Genomic DNA, 14,597 nt, shown 5'->3' with positions numbered 1-14,597 from the left:
CCTCAGTTGTAAGGCGAATGCCAGGGTATAACTTAATAGGGGCACGGCCCGCCACCCCCACCCCGATCACGGAGGCCATCAGCTGAAGTGATCTTCCCCCCATGCCGCAGAGGCCTTCAGCCGAAACGGCCCCTCCCTCTCTGGGTTCAAACCCCGGAGATCCAACCAACCAAATTCCTTGGACAACTTGCCTGACGGGATGACCTCCCATCAGCAGCAACAGATCCCAGTTTGAATGGTCGAGGCTCCCGCCACGACGAAACCCCGTTAGCGTTAGCAAAATTTCCGTTCTTATATTACGACCGTTTACCATTTCCAGCAATGCGCCTTGTGCGCAGGAATGGTTTCACCTAGGTAGGGACGATGCTTGCGCTTGCGCAGGCCTCCGCCCTCAGTTAGATTTTTGGTTGGTTGGTTGGTTCCATATTTACTCAATGTTGATATGGATCTTACACACTTCCCTAACGCTGTTTTGCCGAATGATCCTTCCCTATAGACGTATTTACGTAAAATAATAAGATGGATCTATTTTACGTTTCTAACGTGAAAGCAACAGAAAATATTCTTATCTTTAATTTATAATGAAGTTGCATCTATTTGTTCCAAGAAATAAAAAACTGCTGTCCTGTTTTGTCAACAATGTAAGTCCGATCATTGTTGCCCGTGATATCGCATGTGCACAACTAGAGTGGAGCGCTGAGTAATGCCTTGCCACACTGGTAAAACTGAAATATCGTACGTATTTAATGTTTTTGTAAAACGTTTTCTGGGTTCGTATTAAAAGGCTGATAACTTCAAATGAACGTGCAACAGATATTAAGCACAAGATATTTTACAGAATGAATTACATTTCCGACAATTAAGTAAGTAAGAAGCCAGAGAGAATTGCCCGCAAGCCGTTTTAATCGTTGCTGACAATCAAGATTGTCTATTATAATTTTTCCAGTCATATTTCATAATTTATAACTTGTGTTGGGCAAGGCCGTGGTCTAGGTAACACGGAGTTTTCCTCCGGGGGCTTCCTCGGTTTCTCCGTGGCATCCCAACAATTACTCCATTCACACACAGAAGAAGGCAATGGCAAACCACTTCTGGATCATCTGCCAAGAACGTATATGAACAGGTCCCAGTCCGAGAAGAGAAAAGGATGGAAGGATCCTGTTCATATGGACCTGTCGTCAGACAGAACACTAAAAATAAAAATAAAAAAATTTCAGGACACTTGCTGTTGTAAAAATACCACACCAAGTTTTACCATCGACACAAGTATACAGTTAAAAACAAATGTACAGTAGTCGGTACCCAACCGTGCGTTTCGCCAACGTCATACTTTGGGGGGCGGGGGGGGGGGGTAGAAGGGAACCAACGCACGTACTACGCAAACCAAAGATATTACCGACGTACGAAGCAGAACAGTGAGCTAAAAAGTAATACCGCTGAAGTTAATGTTTTCAGTACTGACAGTAAACACTTCCTCATTTGCTACCCTCCCCCTTCCTTAACATTAACTTCTGACGGACGTGGAACGAACAGATTCGTCCCGACTATCATGGTCTTTCAAAAGTCTTAACGTTAATACAGTAGATTCCGGTTAATTGTGCCGTCGGTTAATCGGGGCGGCCATTTATTTGGGACAAATCTTAAGGAACAAGCCTCTTTTTACTCTTTACGTGAAACTTCGCGTAATTGGGGCGGACGCTTAATATTTACCTATGAGACCAACGGTGTTTGAGATATATGTTTCTTCCCATGGTCGCTAGTTATTTTTCCTTGGAAGGCAGAATTATTATTTAATAAGATTCAGTCTCAAAAGTGCGCCTTGCTGACATATATACAGTTTGGCTCGTCAGACACGCCCATATTTAAGAATAAAACCAAATAATCCATTCCTAATAGGAAATTTATAATTTAGATCCACGTTGTGTCGAATTTTCAACTTGATAACACTTACACGTCTGTCAACATAACTGCACTTTTTACTATATCAACATAACGACGTTTAGACTATTCAGACATCTGTAGGCACCATGGACAATCCATAGTACTCTATGTTGTATGAAGTGTACAAGTTCAATTTGTTGTCCATTGTTTGTATTTGTATTATCTTTGTACACAATATTAATTAAATTAAAAAAGAATTATGAACACGTTCCTAGCCATCCATAGTATTTCATCTGTTTTCACTTTCAAACTAAATAGTAAATATCTTGTTTGGAATGTTCATTTGGAAATGGATTGTTAAATTGTGTAATTATGCTTACAAGAGAATGGTTTTAGCATTAATAATATTTCTGTTATGTTCCACTTTGAAGTTTGTGATTGTTAAATTGATTTAAGATTTTTCATGTATTTCAATAAACACAGAAAGTTTTGTAAAACTCCTTTTTGTCAGAGAAGAGTTTCTAATATGTGCATATGGATAATAAGAAGAAGACATGTATAAAGTGAAGCTTTCATGATAGACTCTCAGGTTACAAGCCTTGTCAGATGGCTGAATGGTGAATGAACCATATTTTCTGCCAACATTGTGAGAGAAATCTCTGTTCTCATCCTCAGGGCTCAGATTTGTTACGCAGCAGCCTTGAGGATGAGAGCAGGGGTTGTTTTCGAAACGTTGGCAGAAGATATGGTCTATTCACCATTCAGCCACCTGACGCGACTTGTAACCCGAGTCTTTCATCAACAAGAAGACATGTTTTTCAAATTTTAAACTAAATGTCTATGGAAAATAAAGTTGAATTACAAAGAAGTGGAAATGGTGGACAGAATTTGTCAATGGACATTAAGAAGGTAAAACATTTTAATTATATGTCTTGTAACTTTCAGATGGTCCAGTCCTCTTCCTTCGAGGCCTAAAGAAAGAACTAGAATGCTTCAGACACCTGTCGCAGATTCTTCACAATACCAAAAAGGTATGCAGTCTTCCACTCCTCCACAGGCATGGCACAGAATTACAGGATCATATTCACCATTGAGTCATGAGCGGTTGGAAAGAAAAATACTTATGAAATTCTAATAGCCTATATTTTATAATTAGAAATATGTTTATCTATATCTAGATGTAGTAAATTCTGATGTTTGTACTTATAAAGAATGGGATTGTTAAATTTTTAATATCAGATATTAGAACATTTTAATGCAATGGATAGTTTATTATGTAGGAAGCACATATGGGATATTTTCACATGATGTTAAAATTTTATGCAGGTAAGGAATAAAAGATTCTTAAAAGAATAAGAAGAAGAATTGATCAGTAAAGGAAGTCAGCAATAAGAGTATTTCTTAAAAAAAAATTTCTCAAATAGAGATAATTCCATATGTTCACAAATTAAACTTTAGGCTTCTTGGACGTAGGACCCACTGATTCATTCACCTTTTTTGTCTCAGTTTACTGTATGATTTTTCTTGTAATTATATTATTATCAATAATGACCTGCAATTATAGAATATCGCTAGCAGAGAATTGTACATAATTGTCAGTTATTATTCATAAGTGATATTTAATCACTATTACTGCACATTTACATGACAAAAGATCAAATTTAAATAATTTATTTACTCACTTACGTGCATATAAACCTGTTTTTCTCTACACTTTGCATAAAGTGTTTAGAGATGTCAGTGATAATGAAATTATAAATACTGTACAGTATATGATTCCATTTTAAAGTTTAGAAAATTTATATAATTAGGCATTGGTCAAAAGTATTATATGAAAAAGTGATGGCCCATGAAATGAGGGAATTTTTTGACTATTTGAATGACTCCAGGGTATTTTGAGCACCAGAATCAGTTATTTTGTGTGTTCATATGTCCAATTAAGTAAAACCAGGCTTTGTCAGTAAAAAACAATAGTTGTGGGTCAGCGAATCTTCATTCATTGTCTGGATAAACCAGTTGCAAAAATGTATTATTATAGCTGGGTCTCGTGGTTGTTACAGAAAAAGGTGAAGTTTCATTAATTTTATAGCAGTTCTTGCCAAGAAGACTGAAACATCTTATTGCTAGACTAGATAGAATGCTAAATTTTATTAGGTATATTACGTCTTGTTTTTTTCTACTTTAGATAGCTTATTGGTTTTGTACAATAGTCTTGTTTGGTCTAAATTGGAGTATGGATCTGTTACTTGGAATTCTATTACTTCCACTGATTCTACCAAAGTTGAAAGAATTCAAAGGAAATTTGCTGCTTTATGTCACGCCAGATTTTTTAATGGCCTAAGTGACTATAATTATGAAGACGTTTCAGTTAGGATAAATTTTCTTTGACTGCACCTGCGGAGGAGCCATCTTGATGCTCTCTTTCTCATTAATATATTTAAAGGTAAAATTTGCTGCCCATCCGTTTTGGATTCAGTTTCTTTGCGCGTGCCCTCCAGATGCATTAGAGACTACTTCTCGTTTCTTTGTTTATCGTAGTCTTAAAGCTAGTTCCTTGTTTAGGTGTGCTTCTGCTGTTAATGCAGTCTGTCAGCGCATCAACATTTTTAACAAGGAGAATATTTTTCTTAGGCATTTTATTTAGCCAATTTCCTTTTCTTTTTCTTTTTTTACTAAAGTTTCATTTTGTATGTATTATTTATATTTAACTGTTTTTAATTTAATTATTATATACCTAGGCATATTATTCAGCTCATTTGCTTGTTGATTATTTTGTAACAAATTAATGAATTGATATATTATCATTATTATATTGTACATCTATATATTTAGTTTATTGTTTGTTTGTTTTTGTATTGTTATGTTTATTGTTAGTGCTTGGCTGTTATTGACCTCTTTTGGATGTTGCCAAGCACTGTAATAAATGAAATGAATTGAATTATTATTATTATTATTATTTACCAAGAAACCCATACAGCATTAAAACCAAAGACCAACAATGCTGCTACCTGCTGTGAGAACCTCATATATGCAATTAATTCACTCCTTCACACTTTTATAAGCTCCTGTACTTAATCCTCCATTAGCATATGAATGCCCAAGTACTGAATCAATTGCACTCAAGCCGTGAGAACCTTAGATTTCATCAGGCATGATGTATATACTACCAAAGGTAATAGCATTTTACAGTCCGTGAAATGGTGTCTATCATCCCGAGGTTGGTAGGTCTCTGTGGTTGGTATTAGTAAATGCATCATAACGGAAAAACAGTTGAATTCGAGTTTTATAAAGCTTATGCTTTGATTTAACGTCTTCCTACCTTGACTCCTTTGAAGTTCTTGTTTTAAGAAGGGTTTTATGAATGTTATGTGTAGAGTAGATTTTTTATTTAAACGCAACGTTTTATATGTGAAGGACGCGGCAATTTCGAAACAAAAATTTTGTAATCCTGATAATTTTGAAAAAATGTATTACGGTGTAAATATACCTAGAAACGCTGCCTTAGAATCTGATGGTAAGTAGGTGCATTCGAAAGTTAGTTTTAAGATTTTGAATTGTAGACATAGTGTATTTACATTCCACGGATAATAATATAAGTACAGAACTTATGAATTTTAAATACAACAACAACCCAGAAGACAGAAATCTTCATACTCACCGCTGTGAAACCTCAAATCTTGCAACAAAACCTTATTTACATATAGATATACCTAAAGCTTAAGAAGTGTCAACAGAGGTAGAATCATCTACAGAGTAGGAGTAGGTTAAGAGGTAATGCAGACTTGATTACTTTTATATCATGATTTAAACTCTTAATTGTATGTGGAAGATTATTGAATGACTTGATACCTGTATAATATACTCCTTTTTGGTATGTAGTGAGGTTAGGATTTGGCATTTGAAGGTCATATGTACATCTTATGTTTAGATTGTGTACATCTTTATTTATTTGAAATTTGTCCAAGTTTTTCACCATAAATGATAGTAAGGAGAGTATTTATTCACTTGCAAATGAAAGCGTAGAAAATTTTCTAACTAATTTTCTAGAAGAGCCTCTGCTTTTAATACCTGTCATTATTTTAATTATTTTCTTTTGGATGTAAAATAGTTAATTACTGTCTGTTGAATTTCCATACAGTATCCACTCATTTCCATTGACAGATTTATGCAGCATTTGTATATATAAACATTTTTGCTTTATTTTTCAGACACTCTGCATGTCTATAATGACAAATCAGAAGCACTGACAATTATGAAGAAATACAAGGAAGCGAGGTTAAAATCGTTTAAGACAAGACAGGAGGCTATGGAATTTGCAGTTCAAGCTCCTGAAATTGTAGTTCCCTTATCTGTGTTAACAGAAAATTTAGAAACCAGCAGTCCTGTAATAGGCGAAAAACCAAGTCCTTTCAGAGGACCTAAATCGCAGGACTTGGTTTGGCTGAGGAAATTGATAGAATGTGGTGACGCTCACACATTCAGAACCACCATCTGGGATAATCCTCGCTACCTAGTGAGCAGTGGAGATACTCCAGCTATTCTTCAGGTATGCAGATTGCTTTCTTGTAAATAGTTTTGAAATGTATGTGTTAGTATTCTACATAGAATTCCTAACTCGGTCATCTCTGATTTTAATGCTCTTTTCATACACAAAAAATAAATCAGACTGCCCTACCAAAACATTCTGTGCAATAAAATGGTTTCACAACATTAAGAGTGAGCATCAGAAGCAGGGGATTTTGAAGTTAGGTGTTTTTTTTATTTTTATATGTGTAGTTGGGAGCCATCTATGAATGACTAAATGAAATCCAGGCTCTTGTATGGGTGATTATATACAGAAACCAAAGTTTGTTAAAAATTTTAAGTCCATGGGTTAAGAAAGGGTTATGAAAACTGGCATGAGTAATGTTTTTTCTTTTTCCTCTGTTATTTGTGTGTTCAAGATACAGGGTTGTTATTTTGTATTTGGATAATTATGTAAAAAACCAATTTAGCTTATGTATATATCACAGAGAACTTAAAACAAAAATTATCTGGTGTTGATATTTCTCCAAGGTTTCGTTAATACATTCAAAAGTATAGGTTAGAATTGCATAAGAAAATAAAGAGAAGAAAAACTTGATTATACTATTGCAAGATTAGAGCATTTGTCAAGAAATCACTGGTATATCTAGTCTAGCAATATGATGTTTCGGTCTTCTCAGCATGAACTGCTATAAAATTAATGAAACTTCACCTATTTCTGTAACAACCACGAGACCCAGCTATAATAATACATTTTTGCAACTGGTTTATCCAGACAATGAATGAAGATTCACTGACCCACAAGTATTGTTTTTTACTGACAAAGCCTGGTTTTACTTAATTGGACACATGAACACACAAAATAACTGATTCTGGTGCTCAAAATACCGTGGAGTCATTCATGATATTCTACTTCAACATCCAGAAGTTGGTGTTTGGTGTGGAATCAGTGTATGGTGAATAATTGTCTGTTTTTCTTTTATGGATAGTCTTCACTCAGGAAGCTATGTTAATTAGATTTTGAAAAGGATTTTCCTTAAGCTAACAGAAAAAAAGAAAGAGTATGGTTACTTTCAGCAGGATTCAGTAAAGGTGAACACAACCGATAACTCTGTGGCCACAATAACTGACATGTTTGGTGAAAAATGTATTAATGAAAGTTTATGACCAACTTGTTTCCCAGACCTCACACTGTGTGATTTTTATTTATGGGGTAGCTTGAAAGACAAAGTGCATAAAATAAATCAAAGAAAATATTGAGGAAGCAATATTCAAGATTTTCCCAACAAGCAGCAGTGTGTGAACTGGAGTGTGCTTTGCTGTGCATTTTTATTAAAATAAAAGTCAGTGTTGTTCTTTGACATTTATCTTGAGATCCAAATGTAAAACAGAAAAACATCCATGTTCTTCTTTGATTTCAACTCTTATGGGGATTTACCATTTTTTCTGGGTACTTTCAACCTTAATTGCACCGGGAACTACACTAAGATCTGTCACAGTCTTTTATTTATATATTATTTATTTATTTTACATTAGCTGTAATTTACTGTATAAACTTATAAATCATTATGCTTTGTTCTGCCTGACAATCATATTGGTAATATTTAATTTATGGTAAAAGTGAATAATCTATTCATTATCAATAATGACCAGCAATTATAGAATATCGCTAGCAGAGAATTGTACATAATTGTCAGTTATTATTTATAAGTGATATTTAATCTCTATTACTGCACATTTACGTGACAAATGATGAAATTTAAATAATTTATTTACTGTTTCTTTGTCTTTTCCGGGTTTAGGAAGGCTCACGGTATAACGCAATGCATGTAGCAGCCAAGGCTTGTGACGCACAAATATGTGATCTAATTCTACAGACAGTGAGCAATGTTGCATTTATTCAGTTGCTGTATGGAGATGATGATGCTGCCAACTGTCAGGACCGAGCTCGTATCTTGTTGGATCTTTACCTGAATACTCCTGATAAGGCCCTCAATGAGACTCCGATACATTTTGCAGTTAAATTGGGAGCTGTTTCAGTTGTAGATGTATTGGTGTCTTATCCACAATGTGATAGACATGGGAGGAATAAATATGGACAAACACCAAGAGATGCAAGTAACATGTATTTTCATTATCATATATACATCACAGTATTCTTCAGGAGTGAGTACTTGGTATAAAATGTTTATGTTATTCTTTGTGCTTCAACTAAGAAGAATGTGATTGGTTGGGAATGTAGTATGATGGGAGAATCAAGAAATATGTACAAAGTTTTGTTTGGGAAACCGTAGGACAAGAGGTCAAGGCATAGGTGGAAGTTGGTCAAAAGTATTATTTGAAAAAGTGATGGCGCATCAAATTCCATGAAATGAGGGAATTTTTTGACTATTTGAATGACAGACATTTTTAATGAAAAGTCCTCTACCTTGGAGTTAGTTGGTCCAAAATATTTTTCAGTGATAGTATAACCCAGAAATTTAGTTCACACCCAGTGTTATTGATTTTCATAAAAAATTAAATTGTGTATATCATAAAGTATTTAGCACATTGACATTTTAAAATATTGTTTGTAAGAATTTGTGAAGGCCTTTCTTTTAGAGTTTTACCAAGGATAATGAAATTATAAATACTGTACAGTATATGATTCCATTTTGAAGTTTAGAAAGTTTATATAATTGAATGTGATGTGACGATAATTATGAATTGTGAATAGATAAGAATCTGGGAATATACAGTCATGGCTTATGTCAGTTCCATGAAATTGCCTGGAGAGACTCACAAACAGAAAAATGACAATCCGGATAGTGATTAGACTGGTCAAGATTCAAACTAGCTAACCTCCCTAATACAAATGTGGAGTGCTGCCAGAGGACCAGTCTGCTTGCTGAGATGTAGCATTTTACATAGCTGAAACAATTAAAATAGTGTGGTTATATGTACATAACGTTATTTCTATCTTACTTACCATACTCATGATTTCTCCTTCTTCTTTTTTTCCAGGTTATCTGCAGTCGTGTTTCCTCTCCAGATGAAAGTCTAAGGCAAAAACTGTCAAATTTACTGGATGACATGTTTTATGTTCCTGTACTTAGATCAGAGGATAATTCTGTACAGCCTACTGTTGGTGATCCATTCTCTCCTGCTTGCCCTTTGGTTGGTAATAAATTGTTTTTACACATGTATCCACTATGCAGGGTCCTGTTGAGAAATTTAATTTAGTCAGAGAATTCTCTCATATAAGAGCACGTAGTTGACAAGGTGTCAATTGCAAAGTGAAGCTGAGACAATTCAGGGTGTTCACAGGATGTCTGGAGATTCATTTCTAGCGGGAATGTTGACAGTTACTTCTGTTACCATGTTTAGACCCCACACACTGCTTATTTGATGGATGCTAGGAGGTTTATATGTTCTGTCTCATGTATTGTGTGTGTACTTCATATGTAACCAAAGCTATCAAATATAACAGTTTGTAAAATGTTTTACTTAACGTGAAATGTTTTGTCACAATTTTTTTTCCGTCATAATGGGTTATTCATCATATTGCCTAGCACCGAAGAGTACAGATTAAATGTGTTCCTCTCAAAACACCTTGATTAAAGCTTTTTTGAATTTTTTTGTAGATGTTCTGTTTTTATGTGCTTAATAGCTGTTTTCCATTATTTAATTGTATCTTGACTTTATTATATTTTGAATGCCTTCTGAATTTATTTCTTGTTATTTTTATTTGTCTTTGTGTTTCAGTTTTCAGTTCTATAGGAAATAATCTAGGGACTGTGTCCTTTTAGGTAGGGTGATCACCATACACCACCTACTGTTATCCCCTTGGTCCATTCTTGATCAAGGAGACTGGGCTCCATGAGCTGACAGTGCATATATATCTATACTACACCCACCCAATCACCAATCAAATCAACCTGTCAGTCTCTGGTGTTGGAGGCAGACACAGTCTGTGAAATGCAGAAAATTAACTTCATACAAACATGGCTCATCATCAGAGGAGACGTCATTCTATTAATTTACTGTTTGTTCTAAAATGTTTCTAAAATGTTTATTCATCAGGTATTAAAAGCTGATCCACTTAATGGAAGAATGGAAATCCGGGCTTATGCAGGACCAATGAATCATGAAAAAGCAATCGTGTTTCGGAAGAAGTGGAAGACTCCTCCTCGGATGCCTCGGACTCCAAACCAGAATGCCTGCAGACAGGCATATACAGGAAGTCTGAGTTGTCATGCATTTAGACTGCTGGATGTTGAGAAAGGATTAGAAAGAGTTGGCAGGTGGGAGATACGGACGACTTCAAGCTTATGTTTCTTTCACTTTGCTGTAGTGAGACACTGTTTGCCCAAATCTAAGTGGTTCTTGAAGTCAGAGTTTCAAATATAGAAATTATTTTACTCAACAAACAGTTATATTCTTATGTATTATAAGATAACATGCACTATGACCTGAGAAAGGGCAAGAGTATTTGGTGCCCCTTATGAACCTTTAGCCTTGCACGTCCCAGTTAACCTCTAAAACCGAATATTGTGCATATGTAATTTCAAATGAAGTTTAGGTTATGAAGCAAAATGATATGTTACTGTTACTGAATGTATACATTTTAAAATTTAGAACCTCACGAGACAGGAAAATGCTGACTCCACTACTCACACATCAGCCAATCATAAGTAATATCAAGCATTGTTGATGGTAAATTACAAAGCCATTTATTCTTTCCTTCCATTTTATCTTTCTGTATTTAGATGCGTGTTTTATTCTACTTTATGCTGTTTCTCTGCCTCTTATCATTCATTCAGTTTTGTTGACAGTGTTCCTCAGTTTTTCCATATAAAAATAATTGGATGCAAGAAAATGTTTTTACTATTTTCACATGAAATAATATTAGTATATTTGTTTTGGTAGTAGAATGGTGTCCTGCTCAAACAGTTTCAGTTAGTAGCTTGATGTTATTGGCCAAAGAAAATGTTGACCATGAAGCATAATGCAAAGGAGGAAAATATCTGCTTTACTTTGCCCGAAAGTATAATATATTTTGTGCCTGTGATTTTTTACAGGGACCTGGCTGAGGAATTCAGGGTTGGTTGGAATGAATATTGGCCATTTCTTGATACATTTACAAATTTGGCCTCTGAGGATGGGCTTCAGAAACTTGAGGCTTATCTGAAGAACAGATTTCAGGAGGCTGCACAGAAACCATATTCAACCAAGGAGTGTTATGATAGTTCAGAATGTGTAGTGAATGGTTGTGTATCATCTTTAACAGAGTATAGTGAAAATCAGTCAGTTGATGATGAGATTAGTCCAGTGTCAAATCTGTGCCTTGCTTTTAAAGCGTGCAGTCTGTCTGACACCAGTCCAGTTAAACCACTAGTAGAGAATGCGTTTAAGACCAAATCAAATGTGTACAGTCATCGAAAAGTGGATGCAAATGCTGGCATGGAAGATGAAACTCTGTTGAATCCAGGTCTTAGCCCATTCTTATGTGTAGAAAAATCTTGTTGTGTGTTCGCTAAACGAATGTTTGATGGACTCGCGTTTGTTGGTCGTAGTGTACGGGTTAGTGATTCAGTGCCTGACATGCTTCATCCAGAAATTAGGCATCTCCAAGATCTTGTCAGCAGTTTTAAAGATGACGCCAGATTCGCATCTGTCGATTTTAATCTCGTTCACTCTCGAATCGCCGTAATCGTAGCAGCACAGCTTATTGAGCTTACTAGTGATGAACTGGAATTTGTCGTGGCTGGCCTTCAATCTACAGTTTCCCCATTGTCATGTTCTTATTCAGATGAAGAGGATGATGTGAGCATATGTTACCGTGATGCACATGCATATGATGAACACCAAAGAAAAACCAATTGTGAACGTAATCAGGTAAAATGTATTGCCGAGTATATTCTTTGCGCCTTAGAAATACAAGAAAATGATAAAGACACAGACAAAACCAGTGGTGCTAAGAAAGATATCCATGTCCGAACAGAAGAAGAATGTATGAGGATTTGGTCTGATGGTTCACAGTGCTTATGCTTCAGACAAAATCATAATTTTATGAGAAATTCTAGGAAAGGTTGGTCCTTCAAGAGAAATCATGTGCGGTATACATCTGACAAAGCTAACACACAATCTTCATCAGATGGAATTACAAGACGACTTACATTTGTAGAAGATAATGGTGAGTTTTTGACACATGCATATTTGTTACGTTGTTTGCATAAAATATATGTCATGGTGTGTTGGTCTGTAGAATTTAATTTTATTTATTACTTGTAGAAATTATATTAGTTTATGTAAGGTACCTTTATTCCACCTTAAAAATGTAGTGATACTCGGGGATTAACAAAGCACTGAAAATAAATATATATCCATCACCATTTCAGTTCCATCTAGTGATAATTCTTCATTATTTGAACCTCTGAACTAAAGTAAGTAAATGCTGAATGTGACTAAAAATTGTTTATGTATGTATTTATTTATTTGTGGTTTATTCAATGATACTGTCAGTAGTTCAGATTACTTAGCATCAAGAGATGAGATGAGTAATGAATAATGAATTTGAAAGGATATGGAAGAAGGTGGACATGGTCTGATCCGAGAATTTGCAGGGAAGACCTGAGTAAAACCATGAAAAACCTTAGGATAACTAGTCTCCAGGCTAAGATTTAAATCATATGCCCCAAATATGAAGCAGGAGAATTACAGATTTTTTGTTGGAATCAGTTCGTGTGATGTAGGTTGAAGTCTTTGACACTCCCAAATGTAACTGAGCGACCTTTGTAACAAATCAAATTTTTATCCATTCACGCCTATACTCGTTGCATATACTGGTCTCTTTCTTGAAAACATAAGTCCTCCAAGTGTTAGGGTTTCCAGTGAGTGGAGTCTGTAGAATCAATTTGTTCTTGAAAAATCATACAAGTTTAGAATGTCTAAAAAGAGATTTTTAGCAGTACCAATATTTTACTTCAGTAGATGGTGCTGTGAATGCTGTAAATACCATTGCATTCTATTCTTCTTCTGTGACACTCAAAGGATTTTAGACAATATAGTTACTGTTACAATTGATCTCCTTCCTCATATTCATTATTGTTGATCCTATTAGCATATTTTACATTATAATAAATAATGAAGCTAATTAATTATGTACTTTCCACTAGATTCTGACCAGCAGTGTGATAGTACAAGAATTAGTGAGATGGAAGGTTCCATTGATGAAACACACTGTAATCTGAAAGTGAGCAGCTTTAAAAAGAGACAGACATATAATTCAGAAACTAATAAGTTACATAAAATGACGTACATATCATCAGGTGGTGAGTTTTCAGAAGGTAAGATTTCTGATCCGTGTTTTTATGTACATGTCTTTTTAAAATGGAAATTTATGCTAATATAAGTGCTGGAGACTGAATATTGTATATTGCAGCGTTACTCAACCTGTGGTACACGTACCACTGGTGGTATGCGAACTAAGTAAGAAAAGCAGAAGATCATATTAACATAAATAAGATTTCCCTGAACGAATTTGGTTATGGTACATTTAGTGTGTTAAATTAGAACTAGTGGTATGCTAGCGAAAAAGGGTAAGAACCCTGGTTTAGTGGAATACAGGGCTAGTCTAAGTGATGTTCACGATATGAAAGAAATAATACGTTCAATGAAATTCAGATGCACAAAATTGGTACCAATGGAAAGAGAAACTCTCCAAGTTTTGTTTCAGTACATCACAGGTGTTCAATGCGAGCCCCCTTGGTAACTCGGCACACATCCAACCTGTAGTCGAGTTCCTCCCAGACACGTTGCAGCATATCATGATCGATTGCTGTAATGGCTTCTGGCAAGGTCTGTGGTGAGGGTGGCATGAAGAATATCTTTGATGAACTCCTACAGAAAAAAATCGCAGGGCGTCAGGTCCGGTGAATGTGGAAATCCAGGACACAAAAGGCTCCTCTGCCTTCGTTGGAAGTAATTTTCTGTCATATCGCCCCTGGCGGCGAAAAGTGTTACTATGCGGCCGCGAAGTATACCAACATAAACTTGGAGAGTTTCTCTTTCCATCGGTACCAATTTTGTGCATCTGAATTTCATTAAACGTGAGTAACATGTGTTTCAAATCGGGAACATCATTTAGACTAGCCCTGTATAAAGACCTGAAGGGACTAGTTGTAATTTACAGAATGTAGGGGTTCTGACAA

The 14,597-nt window shown here is 35.4% G+C and overlaps 1 protein-coding gene and 1 long non-coding RNA gene across 2 annotated transcripts; both read left to right on the top strand.

Annotated features, from left to right (window-relative positions):
* The first annotated feature begins 601 nt into the window (after positions 1 to 601).
* LOC147874090 (uncharacterized) lies at positions 602 to 4,819 on the top strand. Its single transcript, XR_015534782.1, has 2 exons — positions 602 to 735; positions 2,827 to 4,819. It is a non-coding gene; the product is annotated as an uncharacterized LOC147874090 (long non-coding RNA).
* A 277-nt stretch (positions 4,820 to 5,096) lies between these two features.
* On the top strand, positions 5,097 to 13,813 carry LOC147874089 (ankyrin repeat and LEM domain-containing protein 2 homolog). The gene is made up of 7 exons (XM_087347347.1): positions 5,097 to 5,395; positions 6,090 to 6,427; positions 8,208 to 8,519; positions 9,409 to 9,561; positions 10,468 to 10,688; positions 11,466 to 12,580; positions 13,563 to 13,813. Exons 1-7 carry the CDS (start codon positions 5,239 to 5,241, stop codon positions 13,796 to 13,798), a joined length of 2,532 nt encoding a protein of 843 aa, XP_087203473.1. The 5' UTR covers positions 5,097 to 5,238; the 3' UTR covers positions 13,799 to 13,813.
* Positions 13,814 to 14,597: the final 784 nt, after the last annotated feature.

This window comes from Zootermopsis nevadensis, unplaced genomic scaffold, assembly GCF_977971745.1.
Source record: "Zootermopsis nevadensis isolate Lab colony 2312 unplaced genomic scaffold, Znev_1.0 Znev_ptg000011l, whole genome shotgun sequence".
NCBI classification, from domain to species: Eukaryota; Metazoa; Arthropoda; class Insecta; order Blattodea; family Termopsidae; genus Zootermopsis; species Zootermopsis nevadensis.
The sequence above is the reverse complement of the archived record's forward strand: the minus strand, read 5'-3'. Positions and strand labels throughout refer to the sequence as shown.

Bases quoted from the DNA above. Each gene is read 5' to 3' on its own strand.
- LOC147874089 (XM_087347347.1), top strand. From the start codon at position 5,239: ATGAATGTTATGTGTAGAGTAGATTTTTTATTTAAACGCAACGTTTTA. The intron at 8,520-9,408 runs GCAAGTAACATG...CTTTTTTTCCAG, and splicing joins ATGGACAAACACCAAGAGAT to GTTATCTGCAGTCGTGTTTC. The intron at 12,581-13,562 runs GTGAGTTTTTGA...ACTTTCCACTAG, and splicing joins TACATTTGTAGAAGATAATG to ATTCTGACCAGCAGTGTGAT.